The 22,175-nt window shown below is 38.7% G+C and overlaps 2 protein-coding genes, 1 long non-coding RNA gene and 1 pseudogene across 5 annotated transcripts; 2 read left to right on the top strand and 2 right to left on the bottom strand.

Annotated features, from left to right (window-relative positions):
- Nucleotides 1-523: 523 nt before the first annotated feature.
- On the bottom strand, nucleotides 524-2,452 carry LOC126611835 (succinate dehydrogenase [ubiquinone] iron-sulfur subunit 2, mitochondrial-like; annotated as a pseudogene).
- A 1,219-nt stretch (nucleotides 2,453-3,671) lies between these two features.
- LOC126612166 (uncharacterized) lies at nucleotides 3,672-4,449 on the bottom strand. Its single transcript, XR_007618977.1, has 2 exons — nucleotides 4,195-4,449; nucleotides 3,672-3,902 (listed from the first exon to the last, which is right to left on the bottom strand). It is a non-coding gene; the product is annotated as an uncharacterized LOC126612166 (long non-coding RNA).
- Nucleotides 4,450-5,949: 1,500 nt separating this feature from the next.
- LOC126612165 (uncharacterized) lies at nucleotides 5,950-9,211 on the top strand. 3 transcript variants are annotated; one of them, XM_050280501.1, is made up of 3 exons: nucleotides 5,950-6,007; nucleotides 6,113-6,270; nucleotides 8,599-9,042. In XM_050280501.1, the coding sequence occupies exons 1-3, from the start codon at nucleotides 5,965-5,967 to the stop codon at nucleotides 8,788-8,790; spliced, it is 393 nt and encodes a 130-aa protein (XP_050136458.1). In that variant the 5' UTR covers nucleotides 5,950-5,964; the 3' UTR covers nucleotides 8,791-9,042. The 3 variants fall into 3 exon arrangements, 1 of the variants encoding a protein (XP_050136458.1); XR_007618975.1 differs by lacking the exons at nucleotides 5,950-6,007; nucleotides 6,113-6,270 and adding an exon at nucleotides 7,204-7,590 and having other exon boundaries at nucleotides 8,599-9,211; XR_007618976.1 differs by lacking the exons at nucleotides 5,950-6,007; nucleotides 6,113-6,270 and adding an exon at nucleotides 7,597-7,836 and having other exon boundaries at nucleotides 8,599-8,614.
- A 1,445-nt stretch (nucleotides 9,212-10,656) lies between these two features.
- On the top strand, nucleotides 10,657-11,127 carry LOC126611834 (probable envelope ADP,ATP carrier protein, chloroplastic). The gene is made up of 2 exons (XM_050280175.1): nucleotides 10,657-10,827; nucleotides 10,876-11,127. The coding sequence occupies exons 1-2, from the start codon at nucleotides 10,657-10,659 to the stop codon at nucleotides 11,125-11,127; spliced, it is 423 nt and encodes a 140-aa protein (XP_050136132.1).
- Nucleotides 11,128-22,175: the final 11,048 nt, after the last annotated feature.

Genomic DNA, 22,175 nt, shown 5'->3' with positions numbered 1-22,175 from the left:
GAAAGCGTTATGAGCATACATGACTATTGTATCATGTAATCTTAATATAATGACAATAGGGAGACACACAATGTATTATATAAATATATTTTCATTCAAATAATGAGGATACCTAATTTGGTCAGACCATGCCACGAGCTATGGGAAATAGTCATGTGATAAACCATTAATAATAATGTAAAACATATTATTCTAACATGTCATCCCGTTCATTTAGGCAATAATACTGGTGTTTCCACTGTTTTTGTCAAAAAACAACTCCTGCTTTTCCATTTGGTACTTTTCAAAAAGCAGTTTCCCTTTTCAAAATGATAATACTGATAAGGGTCTCGGGTTGCAAACATAATAGTAATAAAATAATGATAGTATTTGATGTGACTGGCATAATAAACACACAGCAGTAGTGGAAAAGCAGAAGTTGGTACTTTTCCAATGGGGACGCACTATATATGTATATATATATATATATATATATATATATATTGCTAACTGTAAAGGAAATGTTGTAAAGCAAACGCAGATGTAAAGCAAATGCATGATGTGGTTTCCTGTTAAAGAATATACATACAGATGTAAAGCAAACGCTACAGTAACAAGACCAACACAAAATAATAATAAATTATTAAATAATAAACTAGTTAATGAATTAGAATGAGACTCATCTTCTTTGTTGGTTTTCCACTGGTGGTCGTGGCGAGTTTACAGCGTCTTCGTCTGGGTTTCGTAGGCCGATCCACGGTGGTGCGGCACTTTCATAAAATACAGCCAATTCACTGCTGCACTCCAGACCACCAATCAACCAAATAACAACATGATCTTTCTTGTTGGTGTGAGATTCGAAGAAGAGGTAAAACATCTTAGCAGCATGAGAATGCTCGATCTTATATTAATCGGCATGTGGCCGAGGTATTCGATGGAGACACCGGAGTCTATGAGGTTGGGGAACCTATCAGCCTCGATGCATCTGCGATTGGCGTGGAGCAAGGCAGCGGGGCCTAAGTATGACTCAGGGTTCCACCAGTAGCTAAGGCAGGATATGCTACAGCAGGCGCACATAATGCACTTGTACATCCCATCTAGCTTCGCCCTATCCTTCTTGCTCTGCTTTATCTCCTTCCCATCCAACTCCGTCGCCGGGCTCTTCTGTTTCAGCCACGGCTCGATGCTCTTGTACTAGTTGTAGAAGTTCATCATATCCACCAGCAGGTCCTTGATCACAAACATGTGTGGCAACGACATGATCATTGAGGTGCCCGCCTCCGAGGACACTATCTTCGTCAGGCAGGCCAAGCCATTGCAACCGTCGATGTTCATGGCGCATAAGCCGTAAATCCTTTCCCGGCAAGATCGCCGGAAGGTGAAGGTGGGGTCCATCTCGTTCTTAATCTTGATAAGGGATTCGAGCACCATAGGCCCATACTCCTTGAGGTCAATCTTGTACTCCTTGAGCTTCAGCTTTTTCATGTTGTCCGGGTTCCACCGGTAGATTGAGAAGGTTTTAATGTCAGTTTTGCCTCAGGCTTTGAGGTCCACCTTTTGGGCCTGCGCCTCTGACGTTATAGCCCGGACTCAGACGTAATGAAACGACGCCGCCGTCATCGATCCCGACGACGCTGCAGAAGCTATGGCCTTCCGTATCAACCCCGTCGCAATTGTTGCGTCTCCGAGCTTGAACAACTGTAGGCAAAGAGAAAGAGAGAGGCGGAAGACATGGGTTTTGCAATGACTGTACAGGTGTTTGGTTCTTGGGTTTTTGCAAATTCACGGTGGAGGTTATGAGGTTTGATGAAAAAATGAAAGAGAATTGACATAACTTTTCGTGACAATTCCCACAGACGGGCCAAATGTTGATGCACAAAATCGATGAGGACTTTGGTACAACAGAAAGTGTCAAGTTTGTGACCTTCGTTAGATTGCTCCGGTCACTAGTGTGGATAAGTATGTAAATGGATAGAGACAGGGAAGCAAACACAAGATGTACGTGGTTCACCCAAATTAGCTACGTCCACGGAGTAAAGGAGTTCTCATTAATTATGAAGGGTTTACACAAGTACATAGGTTCAAGCTCTCCTTTAGTGAGTACTAGTGAATGATTTAGTACAAATGACATTAGGAAATATTGTGGGAGAATGATCTCCTTTTATAGAAGAGAGTTTCTAGCTTTGTTTTGACATTGACACATGTCGTGTTGGGATTGGCTTCTGATGTTGACACGTGTCATGCTATGATTGGCTTCTGATGTCAACATGTGTCACTCTTTGATTGGCTTTCTGGTTGGAGGGAAACTCTTTTGTGCCCTTGACGGTATAACGTTAACCGGTACTCGGTAGTTTCGGGATTAGTCAAGTATTGTACAAACAGAAGTATAAAATAAATTCCAAGTGCTTTGTAACCATTCTTTTGATGGGATGCATTCTACGATACTAGTTTCTACAATCCAACCGTCAAACATGTTTGCATATACTTCGAGATCTCCTACCATAAGAATCACCCAAAAAAAGTTTGAAGATTAGGTAATGGGACAAAATCATTCGACGGTTAGAAATGAAAAATCATGATTTAATGATTGTTTTAACTCCGATTTTGTTGCTTTTTAACAAATACAATCCTCAACCTAGATAATACGATAATGAACCCAATCATTAGTTTAAAATATTTAAACTAGTGGATATAACAAAAGCTTACATTCTACTTAAGAGAAGTATAGAATAAACTCGAAGTGTTTTTGCAATCCATTCTTTTGACGGGACATGTATTCTACGAAACTAGTTTCCACTATCCAATAGTCAAACATGTTTACATATACTTTGGGATCTCCTATGCCAAAAATACCAAAAAAAGCGTTCGAAGATAGGTAACGGGACGAAATCATTTGATGATTAGAAACAAAAAAATTACGATTTAACAGTCGTTTTAACTCTGAACTTGGCTAATTTTTACAAGGCCCTAAATTGAGAGTAAAAACACACACAAAATTGGCATGGCCATCAAATTCGATGATTTTTTTGACCCGTTTGAACTTAATGTTCAAAAGACGAAATACTTGTCTTTGTTGGGTCAACTTTCTAAATTCTATCGGCTAGCAGTAAACATTCGTCGGGCAAAGCGAAAGAAAACCCACACAAAAATTTTCCAAAAATTCAAATTCGCCTTACAACAAAGGTAAATCGACAAAACCAAAATTTTATCAGCCAAACTCTATGTCGCACCAACTTTTTGACTAAACTAAAGATTTTAGGTGACCTTGCTTGACAAACTCTTAGGTCATCTTCAACCGAATGAGGGTCAGAGGGCTCGTTTTAGCTCTATAACCCTCAAAGAAATTAATATTTTAATGAACAGTGCCAGGCCATATTTCTTACCGTGTCCAACTGAGGGGCCGAAGGGCCATAGGCCAAAAATAGCCCCATGACAAAAAAATTCTCCAACCAAGAGGGCCAAGGGACGGTAAGACCAAATATAATTTATTATTTTAATTTATGAAGATCCTCCCTGTTAACGGTGGGTCCGAAGTCCTAAAATGAGAGTCTATTGGTATCAAAGTTTACTGTCCGTATCGCCAAACGCGTCCCTCCAATAATCCCGTTTCTACCCTGTCAACCCTCGAATTTACAAATTCCAAATAAACACAAAAATAAAACAACAACAAACTAATCCCACACACAGAGACAAACAGAAAATTACAATATTTTTATATACCAATAATCTAAACAAAAATGCTTACATACAAAATACACAAAAAATTACAAAATTTTTATATACCAATAATCTACAACCTCAATTTTATTTTCCTTTTTCTTTTTCTTTTTTCTACTAAAAATCTAAAAATTAGAGATTAAGAAAATTAATGAGAAACAGAAAGAAAAAAAAATGAAATTTCAAAAGGGCACTCGCTCCAACACCTAAACAAAATTTCACAAGAAAAAAATCAGATCAAACGCATAAAAGTTCGAGATATACAATGCCAATAAACATGAAAATCTTAACCAATCAAACTCCAGGGAATCAAAACCCACCAATAACGAACAAATGTTGAATTTCAAAAACTAATAACACATTACTAAACCGATTTGTATCCAGAAATCGGATTAAACCCAGAAAATTATACTCATAATTAGATCGACCCAAATTCTAAAAACATGAAATTGCAGAATCAAAATCAAACCCAAAACTAAAAACAAAAAACAAACTAACCTCAGCGGCGAGGTATTCTAGCACAGCGATAGCGGCTCTCCCGCCGCGTACTCCGTCGCCCGATCCGCCAGGTAAAGATTTAAAATGTATAACCCTCAGACTCGTCTTCTTTCTTCCTCCTCGTGCCGTGCAACACTCAAAGCCTCTCTGCTATCACTCCCTCTCTGTCCTCTCTCTTTCTGAACTCCTCTGTCTGTCTGTCTCTCTCTCTCTCTCAAATCCTCCCCTCTCTGTCTCCCATTTCTCAACTATAAGTCTGTTTCTCTCTTCCTATTTTTATTTTATTTAGAGAGATTATATTCAAACACTCTAAATTACTTTTCCCACACTTTAAATTACTTTTCCCACACTTTTTTAAATTTTTAATATTTTTTTATCAAGTGTTAGTAGGGTTTAAAATATCAAAAAATATAAAAATAAAAAATAAGAAGGTGTGGGAAGTAATTTGGGATGTGAATATAATGTCTCTTCTATATTATTTTTAATTTGAAATTGTTAGGATTTGATTATTCTATGATTTGTGGATTGATTATATTAGGATTTGATTTCAAATTGTGATTGATTATGGTGTGATTTGACTTGGAAATACGTTGTGATATGTGGGTGGGGTGAGTACAGTGGTGGTAGCGGTGGTGGGGTGGGTATGGTGGTGATGGGGTGGGAGTAGGAGGTAGTGAGGTGTATGGTGGTGGTGGGGTGGGTGTGGTGGTGGTGGTAGGGTGGATACAATGGTGGTGGGAAATTGATTAAATTTGAGAAATTTGTAAGAGATTTATGAAAATTTGTGAAATTTGTGGGAAATGTTTACATTTTAGAAACATTTGAAATATTATAGGAAATTTTTGGAAATTTGTGAAATTTGTAGGAAATGTTTTAAGTTTAGTAAAATTTTAGAAATATGAGAAATAGTAGGAAATTTTAGAAATCATGATTTTTTTTCATATATGTCTTCATGCCTAATCATTATTGGCAGCTCTGCCTTCGCCTCTGCTTAGAGTGAGGGGTTGACCCCAAAGGCCACTTAGGAGACCAACAAGATCCAAACAGCCACTGCCAAGTCGGCCCCCGGTGCGAGTAGTTATGTGCCATTAACCTAGATGGCATGATTTGCCAAGCGGCCTCATAGTCGCAAACACCACAAGCATGTGGCAACCCCTGGCATAGCCTCATCCTACCCTTCTCAAGGCAGTCCTAGTGCACAGAACGATTCAGCGGCCGTGGAAGAGGTGGGAGATAGAGAGCTCCCCATCGGCCCGAGGACCAAAAAAATCGGGGGATTTGTAGGTTGTTGGCGATCAACTTGATCACTAAAGTTACACATAAGCGAATTCGAGTTGCATACCTCCCTAGTCACCATTGAACAAGTGACAAAGTCAAAAGTTTGTTGACTCACAACATGGGTGCCATCTTCCGTAACAAATGCCACATGGCTGTTGATTGCTGGAAGATGCATAGCCCTCAAGTTCGTGAAAGGTGAACCAACAGCTTTTGGTCAGTATACAATAACTTTTTTTTTAAAAAAAATCCTTTACTTATTTGATGTGGTAGAAAACTAAACTATTTGGTTATTTTTTATTTTTTATTTTATGGAATTCATGCCAACTCCGAGTGGGATGAGCATAACAAGGCTTGTCTCAAGTACATAAATCGGGTGTAGATGGAGCAGTGTAAGGAACGGAAGTATGAGTTACACAAGTACTACTAGATTTGTGTGTCACATGAGGCAGCTCCTACAAGTCCACCCTAGGAATTTGTGGAGAAGGTGGGCGAATGGCAGTGGTTGTGCACTCATTTTCAGAGTACAAAATTTCAGGTAATTAAATTTTATTTATATTTCAATATTAGTTCAATTTTATATTTTTTTAGTTAAGTTTAATTAATATTTTTAATTGACATAAAAAATCGGCGACAAATAAAGGTAACCTGGAGAAGAAGTCATACCTTCATCACTTTGATTCTCGACCCCTATCTTACTGGGTCGAGAACCAGTGGGCGACTGGTTCACATTTCCCAAAGGTCGAGGTTTGGGGGGAGACGCATGCCAATTATGGCAACGAGGTTGCAGACAACATTTTTGTAAGTATTTCTTTCTATATTTTAATTGTAAGTTTCATGACAATAAATAATGTTTAAATTATGATCAATAATCTTAATTGGTTTCCCTTGCTCAGAAATTGAAATTCAATATATACTAAAACCCAAAATCAACTAAATTATTGTTCATAAGCACAGTCTTCTCCTGATTTTACCCTTGCATTTTTGCTCTAATTCTGATTATGTCTTCAGCCTTATCATATACATACTGTATTTCTTTCTAATTTTTTTTCCTTCTCCTTTTTCTCTTCCTTCTTGCTTTTCTCCTCGTGACTCAACTAGCGACGACTGACCACAAAAAAACCAGAAACAAACTATCCTCACACTCAATTTAACCTTCAAATCGATTTCTAGAAATTCTTAGCTGTTTTCGATTAAGCAGTTAGGGTTCTGGTGCCCTAAGACCGACGAGCTGTTTTTGGCCAAATACTGGCGAATCGAACTTCCACGTTACCACCAATCATCTCTTATTCACTTTAGGGACTAAAAACACCCATTGCATGCCTCGATTTGTGACGGTTCCAGCGTGATATTTTAGAACCATCGAGCTTCATGGTTACAACATATGATAGCCCAATCAATTGCCTAGAACGGGGATTTAATGGTTACAGTCTCACTAATTCAAATCTTACAGGTATGCCTAACCATGTTATGTCTTGTTTTAAATGTCGGATAAAATTTTGAATAAGCTAAATAAGGAGTGCTGGGGTTTCTTTTGAGATACAGATAGGAGGATTTTTCCCATTGCTTGGGATAGTGTGTGCACTCCCAAGAAATTTAGTGGCCTTGGAGTTAGGTATCTAGATCAATTTAATAATGCTTGTCCAGTTAAGTTGGGTTGGAATAGGGGTGGGCAAACGGGTATAGGAACCGCGGGTCGGGGTGGGTAATCACGGTTTGGGGCGGGTACGGGCCGGTTCCTAATATTTTAGAGAGCAAACGGGGCGGGGCGGGGCGGGCCCTTTTCATTTACGGGGCGGGCCGAGTCTAGATGCTTAGAAAAACGGGTACCCGAACCGGCCCGTTTCTAATTATAATGAACGGCCGAGATTGAATGATAACCTATCATCCAATCTCAACCGTTGGTTTCTGCCCTAGTTTCTACCAAGTCCAACTTTCCAGAATTCACTTTGTCTCAGCCGCTCTATCTCCCACAATCTCTCTCTCTCCCCGAACTTTCTTCTTCTTCTGCTTCTTTTGCTTCTTTAAGTTCTTAATCCCAGCTGGGTTTTGCTAATTTTCTTTGCATTTTCGCTCTGAGAACTGGACATGTGAAAGCGTCATCTTCTCAACACCGAGGAGGTAAGGCTTTCATCGAGGATCAATTGAGAGAGCTCCTAAGAGATTGATTGAGTTTGCTTGATGGGATTTAATTTTTCAGTTTTTTTTGTTAATCACCCGAAGTTAGAGAGATTGGTTTTTGGGAATTTGGCTGTTTTTTTGTGAGTTATTTCCTGTGTGTGTTAATATTTGTGGAAAAGGGATAGTGAAATCTGGGAAAGGTGGCAAATTTGGAGATGATGAGATTGGAATCTGATTGTGGTGAAGGTAGAGAAAAATGGGGTTTTTATAATTTGAAAAGAACAATACAATTAATGTCTAGAAAACTATGAATTTGGTTATTTCTAATTTAGTGTTGGCCTCGCGATTCAATAGATAATTTGCTAATGAATGATTGAGATGTAGCTAAAAAGCTTCTAATTTGGTTCTAGATATTCTTCTAATTAATGACATTTTCATGAGAGTTATTTTGACAAAGCTAGAAAGCCATACACAGAGACCACAGAAAGTCCGCAATTTCGGGTAATGAGGTTATCTAATTTTGATTGAATTTGTGGAGCTTATCCACAGAAGAATGCATTAGTTTGAGTTTGTTTAAGTCATTCACAAACTTGTGCTACTGAACTTATGCAAATTATGTTGCCGCTATAAGTTATCGTGAATGCTGCACAAGAGGGTAGCAATCTTACTTTGTGGGAAAACACCTGTAAACTAGTGATGGAAAGCTGCTAACTTTTTTTTATGGCTCTTCACATTTTCAGTAACAGAAAGAGCAGAACAAGAAAGAGGAACAAACTATGGCTGCAACCGTGTTGTTTGCATGCCATTCCAATGTAATTGTAAGCCACTGCTGTAGAAATGATTATCCGTCGTTACCCAAATTGTTCTTGGGTGTTGGACACAGAATCGTGGATCAAACCATTGCCAACAGAAATCAAAACCATCAAAGCTTTGAAAATCTGTTTGCCATTTGAAAAATTGGGTATTGAATATTAAAATGGTGTGTTTTGTTTTGTTCTCTTCCATTAGGTAGTCCGAGAGCAGAGAGGGATGCAATCCGAGACGGAGCAGGTGCCACCAGAGTCGGAAAGCATGGAGGTGTTGCTTGTGAGGATGTTGGCCATGGTGAGAAACGTGGCGGTGCCGGCGCGGGGCTCGGTGGAGAAGCTGTGGTGCGACGACGAAGGCAGCATGGCGGTGGTTCTGGAGTCCTTTCCGTAGCGGTTTCGCAAAAAAAAAAATAAAATAAAATAACCAAGGACCGGTGGACCCGGCCCGGACCGGCCCGTTTGAAACGGGCCGGGTTCGGTCCGATTCCTGTAATTAAATATGATGTACCCGACTCGGCCCGGCCCGTTTCTTTTAACCTCCGGTTCCTTGAAAATTAGGTTCGGCCCGGCTCGGCCCGGCCCGTGCCCAGCCCTAGGTTGGAAGGTTCTAACGGATGAGAATAATTTGTGGGTGAGGTTGGTTAAAAGTAAGTACCTTCGAGAGAAGGGTTTTTTGGGAAATAAAGTTAGACAAAATTATTCTTTGGCTTGGAAGAGCATTTTGAAGAGCAGTGATGTCATTTTTAAAGGGATTAGGTGGAGAGTGGGTAATGGCCATGACATATTGTTCTAGACCCACAATTGGGTTTTTCTTTATCCTCTCTTCCATATCTTACCTGATATTGATTCTCAAAATATTGATTGGAACTTGAGAGTGAGTGATTTCATTATTAATAATTGTTGGGACATGGAGAAACTGGTCCAAATAGTATGTAATGACGTGATGAAAAAAATAGGCAATATTCTAATTCTTATTCTTGACACCAAATATAAGATCATTTGAGGTCCTACCACTAACGGTAAATTTTCCATTAAATTGGAAACTTGGATCCAAAATGGCTCTCTGGTGCAGTCAATTAGACATAAGGTGATCAATAAAATGTGGAAGCTCAATATTCCTCCTAAAGTTAAAATGTTTGCTTGGTTGTTTATTAGAAAAAGATTACAAACGAAGAAAAAACTAAGTCTTTTTTTGTCTAATAATGATAGTCTGTGCCCTTTTTGCAATATGGATGAAAAGAACCAAATGCATTTATTTTGTTTAGTGCAGTGTTTCTCGTCTCTTTGGAACTTGGTTTCTAACGCTCCTGATGTTGTTTATACTAATAACTTTGTTTCTGTTGTTGAGTGTATGAGTTCTCTAAATCATGTGGATAAGGAAGGTCTGAGTGAGCTCAGTTTGTTTTTATTATTATGTTGGCAAATTAGGCATGATAGAAATAATAAGGTTATAAGAGGAGTTATGCCTACTCCATAGAGATCTAAATTCTTGGCTCTGCCTTTGGGTGAAAGATATTATAAGTACAACAATAAGTGTTGTTTGTACCATACTTAGGGCTTCCGTATTTAGACCTCATATAAATACTTGGGGGACTCAAGTGTAATTATGTAATAAATGAAGGGGTAATTATGTAATAAGTGAGGAGCCCTTAGTCTATAAAAGGGACTCCTCACCCTCACAATGAGAAGGCCTGAGATCCTCAAACAGAGGCTCTCATATTCAGAACTTTCATCCTCACACAGAAGCTCTCTCAAACCCTCTCTTTCTCTGGGGGACTCCCCCTTTACCCTTGTAAACCCTTCACAATTAATGAGAACTCTTCTACTCCGTGGACATAGCCAATTGAACCACGTACATCTTGTGTTTGCTTCCCTGTCTCTATCATTTACATACTAGTGACCGGAGCAATCTAGCGAAGGTCACAAACTTAACACTTTCTGTTGTACCAAAGTCCTCACTGATTTTGTGCATCAACATTTGGCGCTGACTGTGGGAAACACTCCGAAAATCTATGTCAGTCCTCTTTCAATTTTTCACCTCCGCCGTGAATCTGCAGAAACCAAGAACCAAATCGACCAACCCATCTTTCCAAGAAACCAGAAATTCCCTCTTTACCAAATCACAACATGGAAAGGAGCTGAAAGGAGCTTACTTTTTCTTATCTGCAACTACATATTCAGGAGAACTCTCTCTATAACCACCTCCCTCGCCTTTTCCCTTCACTCTTCCACCTCCCTTCTTCAAAATTCCCCAGCCATGGCCGAAGATCCCAGAGCCATTGTATCATGGCGGAGCATCCTGAGCCTCAATGCCTCCTGCTGCGCCCTCATCGACGCCACGGACGACCACGAATCATTGTGGACGACTGCGCAGCTCAACTTCAGCAGCAGCCATGGAATTCGGTGCAATTTCGCCTACGTTCCGATGGTAGAAAGGGGAGAAAAAAGGAACTAGTTTTTGTTAACCTCGGCTCAGCTGTTGAAGCATCATTTGGCTATTCTCGCATGTGTGCCCAAAGACGTTGCGTTATTTGCTGCCAGAGCCATTGCTGGAGCCGCCGCTGAGAGCGTCACGGCTTCGCTTGACCGCATCAAGATTCTTATGCAGACTCATAGGGTGCGAGTTGGGCAACAAAGCGCTAACCAGGCGATCAGTTTTCTCGAGGCCATAACAATGATAGGGAAGGAAGAACGGATTAAAGGGTACTGGAAAGGCAACCTTCCTTAGGTTTTTTGCTAGTTAAATTTCTCATTTAGTTACAAATTAATTTTGAAAATTCGCCAGAGAAGTCGAGAAAATCTTTCATAATAGGAAGCAGATTGGGAAGGAGGGTAGTCCACTTCGCAAACCTATCCATCAAGCTTCTGATGCCCAACAACTTCACCAGCATCATAGAAATTGCTTTCAAAACTATCTCATCGGAATCGTCCAGCAGGACCACAATCTTTCATATAACTGGTACACCAACTTGGGCCAGCTCTTTAGGTTCCCGAACCTTACATTTCTCGACCTTTCCTACAACGATTTCAGCACTCTGCATCCGTTTGCTTTCTCTAACCTCAGCAATTTGTAGCACCTCGATATCTCCAGCTGCAGAATTTCTAGAAGTCTAAAGCCCATCTCTTTTTTACACCGAGACCGAGTCACCTTCTTTCAAGACCGAGTCACCTTCTTTCGAGACCGAGTCGGGCACGTCGTGGGTCACCGACATCAAGATGCAAGGGCCCGTCTACACCGTCGTGCTACCCGGCGACCTCCACGTGGCTATAAAGGTGTTGGAGAACGCCAGGGACGTTGATTACGATGACGCGGTGCAAGTGTTTGAAAATCTTTCGAGATTGAAACATCCCAACCTATTGCCTCTCTTCGGTTACTGCATCGCAAGAGTAGAGAAAAGAAAAAAAAAAGATGTGAGAATAATGGAGAAAAGCCGAGACAGGAAATAAAAAGCAAGCATGGCTGCCCAACCATTCCATTGTCTAAAAAGAGGGTGCGCTGTCGACCACCCACATGCAAAAGCAAAGAATAAAGGGAAGCTTTGCTCTGCGAGAGCACATGGGAAAGCAAAAGCAAAGCAGAAAAACTAAAGCAAAAGCAGAAAGCAAAAGAATATAAAAAAGCAGACATAATTGCGGTGGTGATGGCATGCAGAAAAGAGAATTATGGGCGTGACCCATTGAGCAGAGGGTCAGATTTATTTTTGAATGATGTGATTTATTTTTCTTATCTTTCGGAGACATCTGTATAACCCCATTAGAGGGTAATCGAAAAAAAAAAAAAAACAAAAAAAACAAAAACGACAAGCCCAAAATAATGGGCTGGAATGTTATGTGGAGGGTGAAGGTCCATATGCCCAAAAGAGCCAGGCCCTCTATTATCACCAACCAGGCGATCAAAAGTACGTCCAGTACTACAAAAAAATTATTCGGCAGCCTGACGCTATTATCACCAACCAGGTGATCAAAAGTACATCCAATACTCTAAAATTATTCAGCAGTCTGTCACTATTATCACCAACCAGGTGATCAAAAGTACGTCCAGTACTACAAAAAATTATTCGGCAGCCTGCCGTTATTATCACCAACCAGGTGATCAAAAGTACGTCCAGTACTCTAAAATTATACATGAGCATTACTCATGTCAACCATAAATAAACATTCATGAGCATCACTCATGTCAATCATACATAAACATTCATAAGCATCACTCATGTCAACATTCATAAGCATCACTCATGTCAACACCCATGAGCATTACTCATGTCAAATCTACATAAACATTCATGAGCATCACTCATGTCAATCAGCTTCGAAAGCTTCATTTACAAAGCTCCGACTTCAAAAGCTTCATTTACAAAAGCTCCAAAGCTTCACCTACAAAGCTTCAGTGCATGGTATACAAAGACCGTCTCCGAACAACCGCCACTTCGGCCCATACATGGATTGAATTTGAAGTCTCCAACCAACAGGCTCTATTAACTGCAAACTTGGGGGACTACACTATGTACCATATATTGGGCCTCATAAAAAATATTTGGGGGACTTAGCCCATTATTTATGTACTGAGGAGCGTACCCTTATTCTATAAAAGAGACTCCCTCACTTTCATTAGAGAGCACTCATTATTCATGTATTGAGGAGCGAGCCCTTATTCTATAAAAGGGACTCCCTCACCATCATTAGAAAACATCGCTGCCAGCTGTACAACCGCCTCACCGTGAGCATCACTCTTAACCCATCATTTATATATTGAGGAGCAAGCCCTTATTCTATAAAAGGGACTCATTAGAGAGCATCGCCACCTGCTGAGCAACCGCCTCGCTGCGAGTATCAATTCTAGCCCATCACTTATGTATTAAAGAGCGTGCCTTTATTCTATAAAAGGGACTCCCTCACCATCACTAGAGAGCATCCCCGCCTGCTAAGCAACCGCCTCGCCGCGAGCATCAACTCTAGTCTATCACTTATGTATTGAGGAGCGATCCCTTATTATATAAAAGGGACTCCCTCACCATCATTAGAAAGCATTGCCGTCTGCTGAGTAACCGCATCGCCGCGAGCATAAACTTTAGCCCATCATTTATGTATTAAGGAGCAAACTCTTATTCTATAAAAGGGACTCCCTCACTTTCAACACCACAAAGCCGAGCCAACCAAGGCAACATAAGTCACAAGCAGAGCAGCCTCGTAACATGTGCTACTTCTAGTTGAGCATCATTTCAGATTGGGCACCGCCTCATATCGAGTATCAATTCTAGACGACATTTAGTTACTTCGGCCCACACATGGACTGAATTTCAAATCTCCAGCCAAAAGACTTTCTTGACTGAAGACTTAGGGGACTACTGTTTGTACCATACTTAGGGCCTCCGTATTTAGACCTCGTATAAATACTTAGGGGACTCAAGTGTAATTATGTAATAAATGAAAGGGCAAATATTTAATAAGTGAGGAGCCCTTAGTCTATAAAAGGGACTCCTCACCCTCACAATGAGAAGGCCTGAGATCCCCAAACAGAGGCTCTCATATTCATAGCTCTCATCTTCACAGAGAAGCTCTCTCAAACCCTTTCTTTCTTTGGGGGACTCCCCCTCACCCGTGTAATCCATACATACAGTTAGACAGAAATACAATCAACATCAGTGTGGACGTAGCCCAAACATTAGGGTGAACCACGATACATCTTGTGTTCTTTACTTTCATGCAGATTCACGGTCGGATTTACGTTGTTCCAAGACCCCTTCGGTTTTGTGCATCAACAAGTGTACTAAGAAGATTTCAAATGATGAATTGACAATTATTAAATGGCATCCACCGGATAAGGATTTTGTTAAATTAAATTTTGATGGTTCTGTAGTCGGGGTCAAGGTAGCGGATAGCTTCGCCATTAGGGAACATAATGAAATTCTTACTGCTGATGGGGCTTTAAATCTTAACTGAGCCATTATTTTCGAAGTTGAAGCTAAAGGTCTAAGAGAGGGTCTAATGTTTGCCCTTAGAAAAGGTGTGTCAAAGATCATGGTGGAAGGCGATTCTAAGCTGGTCATCCAGGCTGTGCAGGGAGTGTGCTCGATGCTGTGGAATCTGGAGCATACCATTGAAGATATTAAATGGACATCGACCAAATTTAGTATTATCTATTGGAACCATATCTTTAGAGAGGCAAACTTTGTTGCGAATACCTTTGCTCATTAGGGTCTTCTAATAACTGGTTGTCATTTGTGGGAGCATTATGTTCCTCATTTTGCTTTAAATGCTCTTCGTTTTGATTATGGTAGGAATGGTTGTATCAAAGGGTTTTCTATGTATGGTTCTTTTGGCTAAAAAAAATAATAGCATTCTGTCATTTGGCTAGCTAAAATAGAAAAAAAATTTAGCTATTATTATTGAAGATCTTCTAATGATTCTTACCATTCTATTTGAAAGATTTTAATATTTTGAAGTAATTTGTCGTACTAATTAGTATTTGGAATAGATTTAAATTAAGATAAAATATTTCACAGCAAAGTACAATGGCGGAGCTAGGAATTTTTCACCGGGTGGGCTAGCTTAAAGATTTTAAATCTTTATAAACAAAGAAACTTGATACTGTATTTTTCACAATATCAGCTAGCTTAAGAAAATTTTCAAAAGGTGAGCCAAGAATTTTTGTTATTAAATAAATACGTGTTAAAATTCAAACAAATTCAAACATATACATTTACAAGAAGTGATGAGAAAAAGGATGTAAGAAGAAGAGATGATTTGTAAACTGTATTATATAATTTTATATAATTAAACTGTGAGAATTCGGATTAATGACTAAATATATGGTGGGCTACATTCAAAAATCAATTAAATTTACATGTAAAATTTTATTTCTCACCAGCTACCTGGGGCTATAGCCCAGGGTAGCCCTTACCGTGGCTCTGCTAGTGGCAAAGTATATTTAAAAATTGATCTTTGTTTGTCAAACATTTAATATAATAGCACATATAGTATTATGCTCTTTTTGGTTATTTTACACAATTACAGTTGTTTTATAAAAAGATTTACCAAACACTGTAATACTTCTTTTTTTGCCAAAAGTACCTTTACAACTATAGTTTACCAAACACATTACTGCTTTATTTCACATCTGTTTATTTTCACAACACAACAAAAGCATTTTTTTTAAAGCACAACATTACTAAACTAGTCCTAAGCTCAATAAGTTATTGAAAAAATATATAAAAAGTTTAGTCTCATCAAATATGGCAAAGTCACAAATAGATCTGTAGAAAAGTTTTCTTCTTTGAATACAATCAAGCTCAACAACATCTTCTTTCTCTTTTGAATATTGTATAGTTGTTTTTCGAGACCTTTTGTTTTGTCACAAATTACAATAATATATTTACATCATGAGAGTAAAGAAATGCATGGTTGCGAACTCTTCTTTCCTAAGAGCAAGTCCACCCATGGTGGTTGCTCGGGGGACAGGCTCCAGGAAAGGGCCCGAGGGCCGGTCGGTAGGCCTCCAGCCTTGGAGAGCCCAAGTGAGGGTGGGAGCCCGAGGGCCGAGGGGGGGTGGGGAATCGACAGGCCTGTGGCCCGAAGCTCGTGAAGTCAGGCCTGGGTCCGGCCCTTTTTTTTTTTTTGTGTGTCAAGCGCGTGCCCCTCACTCACGAGTGGGGTCGTGTCGCCCGACAGGAATTCAGGGCACGGGCCCGTGGGCCCAGAAAACCCAGTTACCGTTGGGAAGCCACGTGGCTTCCCACGGTCCGTTCGATCCCAACGGCTCTTTAATACAAGTCGTCCGATTTGCAACGATAATAAAAAAAAACCTGATTTTATATCAACCGTTCGATCTGATATCAACGGTTGATATTAATCTGTTTATAAATTTAAAAAAAATAGTTTTAAAATTAAGAAAAGTTTCCATTGTGACACATGGCACAATTTGGAGTGTTGGAATTCAAATTTTTTAAAATCCAACGGCAGAGATTAATTATTTAAATAAAAATTTTAAAAAAATGTAAAAATCCGAAAAAAGTGTAAAAAATTTGTAAAATTGTTTTTACTTTTCTATAAATACCACTTCTTCTCCATCTACCTTACACCACAATTTCATATTTTCTCAACTACTTTCAATCAAATTCCTATCTTTCTCTCAAAGTTTCAATCCAATTTTTTTCCACAAAATGACTACTGATGCAGGTACGAATTGGTCGCTTCTTGAAGATGTTGCGTTGTGCACTAGCTGGGTTGAAGTTAGTCATAATTCCCTTACGGGTAATGAGATGCAGTTGCGAGAAATGTGGAGTTTAATTCAGACCAAATTTCTTGAGCAAATGAGTGGGAAAAGAACCAAAGAATCGATGTCCAGTCATTGGAAAATACTTAGCCATTCCTTTAGTACGTGGAGAGATGCCTTGACACAAGCTAGTAGTAATGTTTGAAGTGGGGCAAATTATGCGGATGAGGTAAGAATATATTATAATTATTTGTTTGTATTATTATTTTGTTACCTAATTTGATTATAATTATTTGTTTGTATTATTTATTTGTTACCTAATTTCATTATTATTATTTGTTTGCATTATTTATTTGTGACCTAATTTCATTATTATTATTTGTTTGTATTATTTATTTGTTACCTAATAATTTCATTATTATTATTTGTTTGTATTATTTATTTGTGACCTAATTTCATTATTATTATTTGTTTGTATTATTTATTTGTTACCTAATAATTTCATTATTATTCATTTGTAGCAACTTCAAGCACAAGCATGGTATGCTGCCAAAATCAAATCAAGAAACAAATCATTCCACCAGTGGGAATGTTGGAATATTGTTAAAGATTGTCCTAAATTCAAAGTTGTGCCTATTGGTCCAGAAGTATGCATGAACAACACCCCTTTACACAACACCTTTGTACACAGCACCCCTCCACACTCTACACCCGATCATGGCTCCCATGTTGATGAAAAAGATGGAGAAGAAGTGCCGAAACGCCCATTCCTGAACAAGCATCGGGGTCGACCCGTTATCCAATTAGGCCTCAAGGTAAGAAGGCTTCAAAGAGGAAAGGGAGTGCTTCCAAGAATGATTATGGAAAGTACATGCAAGAACTTGCTCGTCAAGGTGAATTGACGATGGCGCAGGAATTGGCGAAATATGAGGCTGAAAAGGCTAGAGATGAGGCAAAAGTTGCAGCTATTTAACAAGCATTTCAAGCTGAACAGAGGGAAAAAGAGCTACTTAGGCAAGAAAGGGAGTTGCTTAGAGAAGAAAGAATAGCACAACGAGATCGTGACATTATGAACACGCGTTTAGAAGGGATGTCTTCAAATTCTAAATATTTTTGGCAGTCAGAAAGCGGATGTGGTGCAAAGGAGGCGTGCAAGAGAAGCGAGATCAAGACAAGATGATCCTAGCACAACAAGACAAGATGATCCTAGCACCACAGATTGGTTAAGTGATGATGAATAAGGTACTTTTTGTAATCGGAGCCCATAGTTTTCCAATCACTTTGGGTTGTAATTTATTATTTATGTTGTTTCCAATTTATTGAAGTTAGTACTTTATTTAAAGTGAGAGTACATTTATTTAATTTCGTAATATATTTATCCTAATAATAGAATCTTTATTCATCAAATTGTTCACATATAATGAAATTATAAAACACACCAAATAAAACTAAAAAACTCACCAATTGGAATTACATTAACACACCAAATAAAATTACATAAACATACCAAATAATAAAAAACTCACTACAAAAAACACACCAAATAAAATTACATAAACACACCAAATACAAACAAAACATACTAAATAAACTTAAGTATCTTTAGCTTGTTTCAATGCCCACCAGTGCTCTATCAAGTCAATTTGCCGATCATGGTGCATAGATGACCTTTGAAGTGCAGTATATCGTTGAATGACCATTTTCATTGTAACGTCCATCCCTTTCTAATGGCTCGTGTTGCACGGGTTCTTTGGTGGCATCATGCGCACAATATATCCGTGTTCTTGAATTATTCATCGTGTCTGGCTCTAGCTCATATTCATCAACCGCATCATAATCGAACTCATTTTCCATAATCATGTTATGAAGAATGACGCACGTCATCATGATGGATCGAAGTGACTCTACATCGAACATTCTGGCAACACCCGTGACGATCGCCCAACGAGCTTGAAGGATACCAAAACAACGCTCCACATCCTTCCTGCACCTCTCTTGACAGCTTGCAAAGTATTTTTCTTTTGCACTTTGCGGACGTGACACTGTTTTGACAAATGTTTCCCATCGTGGGTAAATACCGTCAGCTAGGTAGTATGGCCCGTCGTACCTACGTTTGTTGACGACGTACGTGACTTTTGGTGCCTTTCCTTGCAGGACGTCTTTGAACACTGGGATTGGGCAAGGACGTTGAGATCATTTTAAGCCCCCGGAACCACGATAAAGGCGTGCCATATCTATGTATCAAAAGATGTCATTGCCTCCAAAATGATAGATTTTGCTCCTTTTTTGTCCCTATATGCGCCTTACCATGCACTTGGACAGTTTTTCCACATCCAGTGCATACAATCAATGCTTCCTATCATCCCAGGAAAACCTCACATCTCGCCCTTCTTCAGAAGCCTTTGCAAGTCCATGTGAGTAGGTTTTCGGAGGTACTCTGCGGTGTACAAAGATTCGACCGCTCCGCAACATCTCATCAAGGCCTCAAGAATGGTTGATTTCCCCATCCTCGTTATCTCATCCACTTGGTCTGCAGATGCTCTATACGTAAGCATCCGCAAAGCAACAGTGATTTTTTGTTGAGGCAGGAGACCCATAACACCACAAGCATTCTTCTTTTGCACAAAGTAAGAATCATGGTTGCAAACATCAGTCATAATTTTGTTGAACAAATGTCGTTCCATTCTAAAACGGCATCTAAATTACGTATCAGGAAATGCACTGTTATGGACAAAGTAATCGTCCAACAGCTCTTCACCCCGTCGTTGCCTACTTCTATCAAGGTTTCTTGAACTGCTGGGCCTGCATATCTGAGCAACAGTCTGGATGACTTGACGGGAATGTGAGGCTCTGGCCATTCTTGTTTCGTCATCTCTCCTTCTACGCTCCTCATCCTCTTCCATCTCATTTTCGGTTATCTGAAGGTTGAACATTCCTTCAGATTGGTTAAACAATTTTTCCTCTTGCTGATCGATTTCCCACATCATCCTTGATGAAGAAGAAGACATTGTAAGGATGGATGGTGAAGAAAAAGCAGAAACTATGAATAATCAGATAGAGATGTTGAGAAAATTGGTGTGAGATTGGTGAGGATGGATGGTGGATTATATGGACGATTTAGAAATGATTAGATTGTAGATAAGGCCACATGGCATGCCGTCATTCGTTAAAAATCTGATCGAAATCTATCCTCAAAGATTCTGAAAAGATAATGACACGTGGCATGATCGTATTGGATAAAAATCTTATCGAAATCGATCTCCAATAATTATATTTTCGGATAATGACACGTGGCGCAATTTTGAACGAGTTAAAATCTGATCGAAATCTTTAGACAAGATTCTCAAAAGATAACGACATGTGGCATGATGACATTGGATAAAAATCTTATCGAAATCCATCGCTAAATAATTGTTTTTTTTTTATAAAATGACACGTGGTGCAACGAGAACGATTTAAAAAATCTTATCCGAAATTACAAATAATTTTATTTTGTATTATTTAAACAAACAAAAAAAAACTAATATTTTATTGCCTATTGCCAGGGGGAGGGCTCCACGGGTGGAGATGCAAATAACAATTACTGTTCATTAAGGGCATTTACTATTCATTAAAGGCAGTTACTGTTCAATAGGGTGGATTCAATAATGGATTGATAGAGGAGAGGGCTCCATGGGTAGAGTTGCTCTAATACTTGGTCTTCCTACAAAGTTTAACATAACATGCCGCTTCCTACAAAGGCTAAGCAAAAGTCGCCCAACTACTTTGATTAGAAAAAGTTTGACGGCTGTCTAACTTTCCAGCATGGATTTAAATATCGAAAATATCGGCGAAATATCGCCGATATTTTCGTTTTTTTGACTTACCGATATTTTAAGGAGTATCCAATGAGTTTTCGTCAAAATATCGCGATATTATCGATACTTTCGATAATATCGCGATATTTATCGATATTTCTTATAATATCGCGATATTAGCTAAAATATCGCGATATTAGTCCAAAAATTCCTTAAAATTTGGAAAAGACTCGGTTTTGAGCATAAAGGGGTTCGAACCCCTCCCACTTAACTTCTTAATGCCTTAACCACTGTACCACTTATGTTGTTATGATAATAAGCTACAATATTTATATATATGGTTTATTTTTACAAGAAACAAATTTGCACATATTCCAAATTTTTTGTGGTATTATATTTTAAATTGTGTCAATTAATTACTTAGTCAATGGCAAGTGGTTTTTAATTTTTCTATTTTTTATTTGGTCAAGGGCTGGAAAAAATTCCGGAAAATCCCAAACCAAACCGAAAAAGTCCCAAACCCAAACCGAAAAATCCCAAACCAAAACCATCCTGAAGTTCGGGAATCCCATCCCGAAAAATACCGAAATTTTCGATATGGGATTGGTTTCCAAATCCCATTTGTTTGGTAATCCCGAAAAATACCGAAGTATTCGGTTTCCTATTGACTTTTGGGTTTTGGTTCTTGAAAACCATTGCCATAGTTGGTAACTACTCTTCAAAATACACTCACTCTACACATAGAGATGATGAAGATAGTGCAAATTTTGAACCTCATAGGAACTCTATGTGGTACTAAGCCACTCATGTATCTTACCATGCAATGTATAAAGTGTAAAATATTGTACTAATTCATTATATATAAATGATTATGGTGTGTTTAGACTTCTTTCATTAATTTCTACATATTTTCTACAGTCACAATGTTTGTCAGCTCGCTATATAATCAACTTGATAATGTTAAATCCATCATGCAATGCATTTCCTTTCAATTTTTTGTGATAAACTAATAGATAATTGACTAAATAAACATCCTGCAAAGTTTCAATAAAAATTTCCAAGTTTTTCTTACAATTTCCGTGGTTTCCATGTAATTTTTATCGATATCGATATTATCCCGATATTTCCATCGATATTTCCGTGTTTTCGGACTACCGATATTTCCGATATTACCGATATTTTCTTCCTTGCTTTCCAGGGGGCTCTCTGACCATGACTACTTTCCTACATGATTATTGCCATTATTTTACTTGTTGGTCCGATTAACACTCTTTGTTTTGGTTGACAACGGGTATACAACGTGATAGAAAACAAAAATTATATAATAATATCACGAGGTCGAGCGACTTAACTATACTAGCAGTCAGTAACAGACAATAAAGAGAAGCTTTCTCAAAAAGGATGAAATCCAAATTGCAGTATAAACACAATGGGCAAAGAGCTCATCTACAAAACTCGTTTTGCGACGAATATAGATGCCAAACTTCACAAGACTAACTTCAATAAATAAGATCACGACAAATAATACTCCAATAACTTATTAAAACATACATTAATTACGTGCAATGGTCCATGGTAAAATGAACAATACGTTACTAATTTTGTAAAATATTAATTTACGACGGTCCATGTCTTTTATGGTTGACAAAATCTCTTGGTGCACATGAATGGATGGAGATCAAGCTGTCCATTATTTTCCCTTCATGCATGCTCCTAAGATCCCATTGCCAGCATGCGGGTGCCTTTTGGAGATCATATTTTTGCTTT

This window comes from Malus sylvestris, chromosome 17 (assembly GCF_916048215.2).
Source record: "Malus sylvestris chromosome 17, drMalSylv7.2, whole genome shotgun sequence".
NCBI classification, from domain to species: Eukaryota; Viridiplantae; Streptophyta; class Magnoliopsida; order Rosales; family Rosaceae; genus Malus; species Malus sylvestris.
The sequence above is the reverse complement of the archived record's forward strand: the minus strand, read 5'-3'. Positions and strand labels throughout refer to the sequence as shown.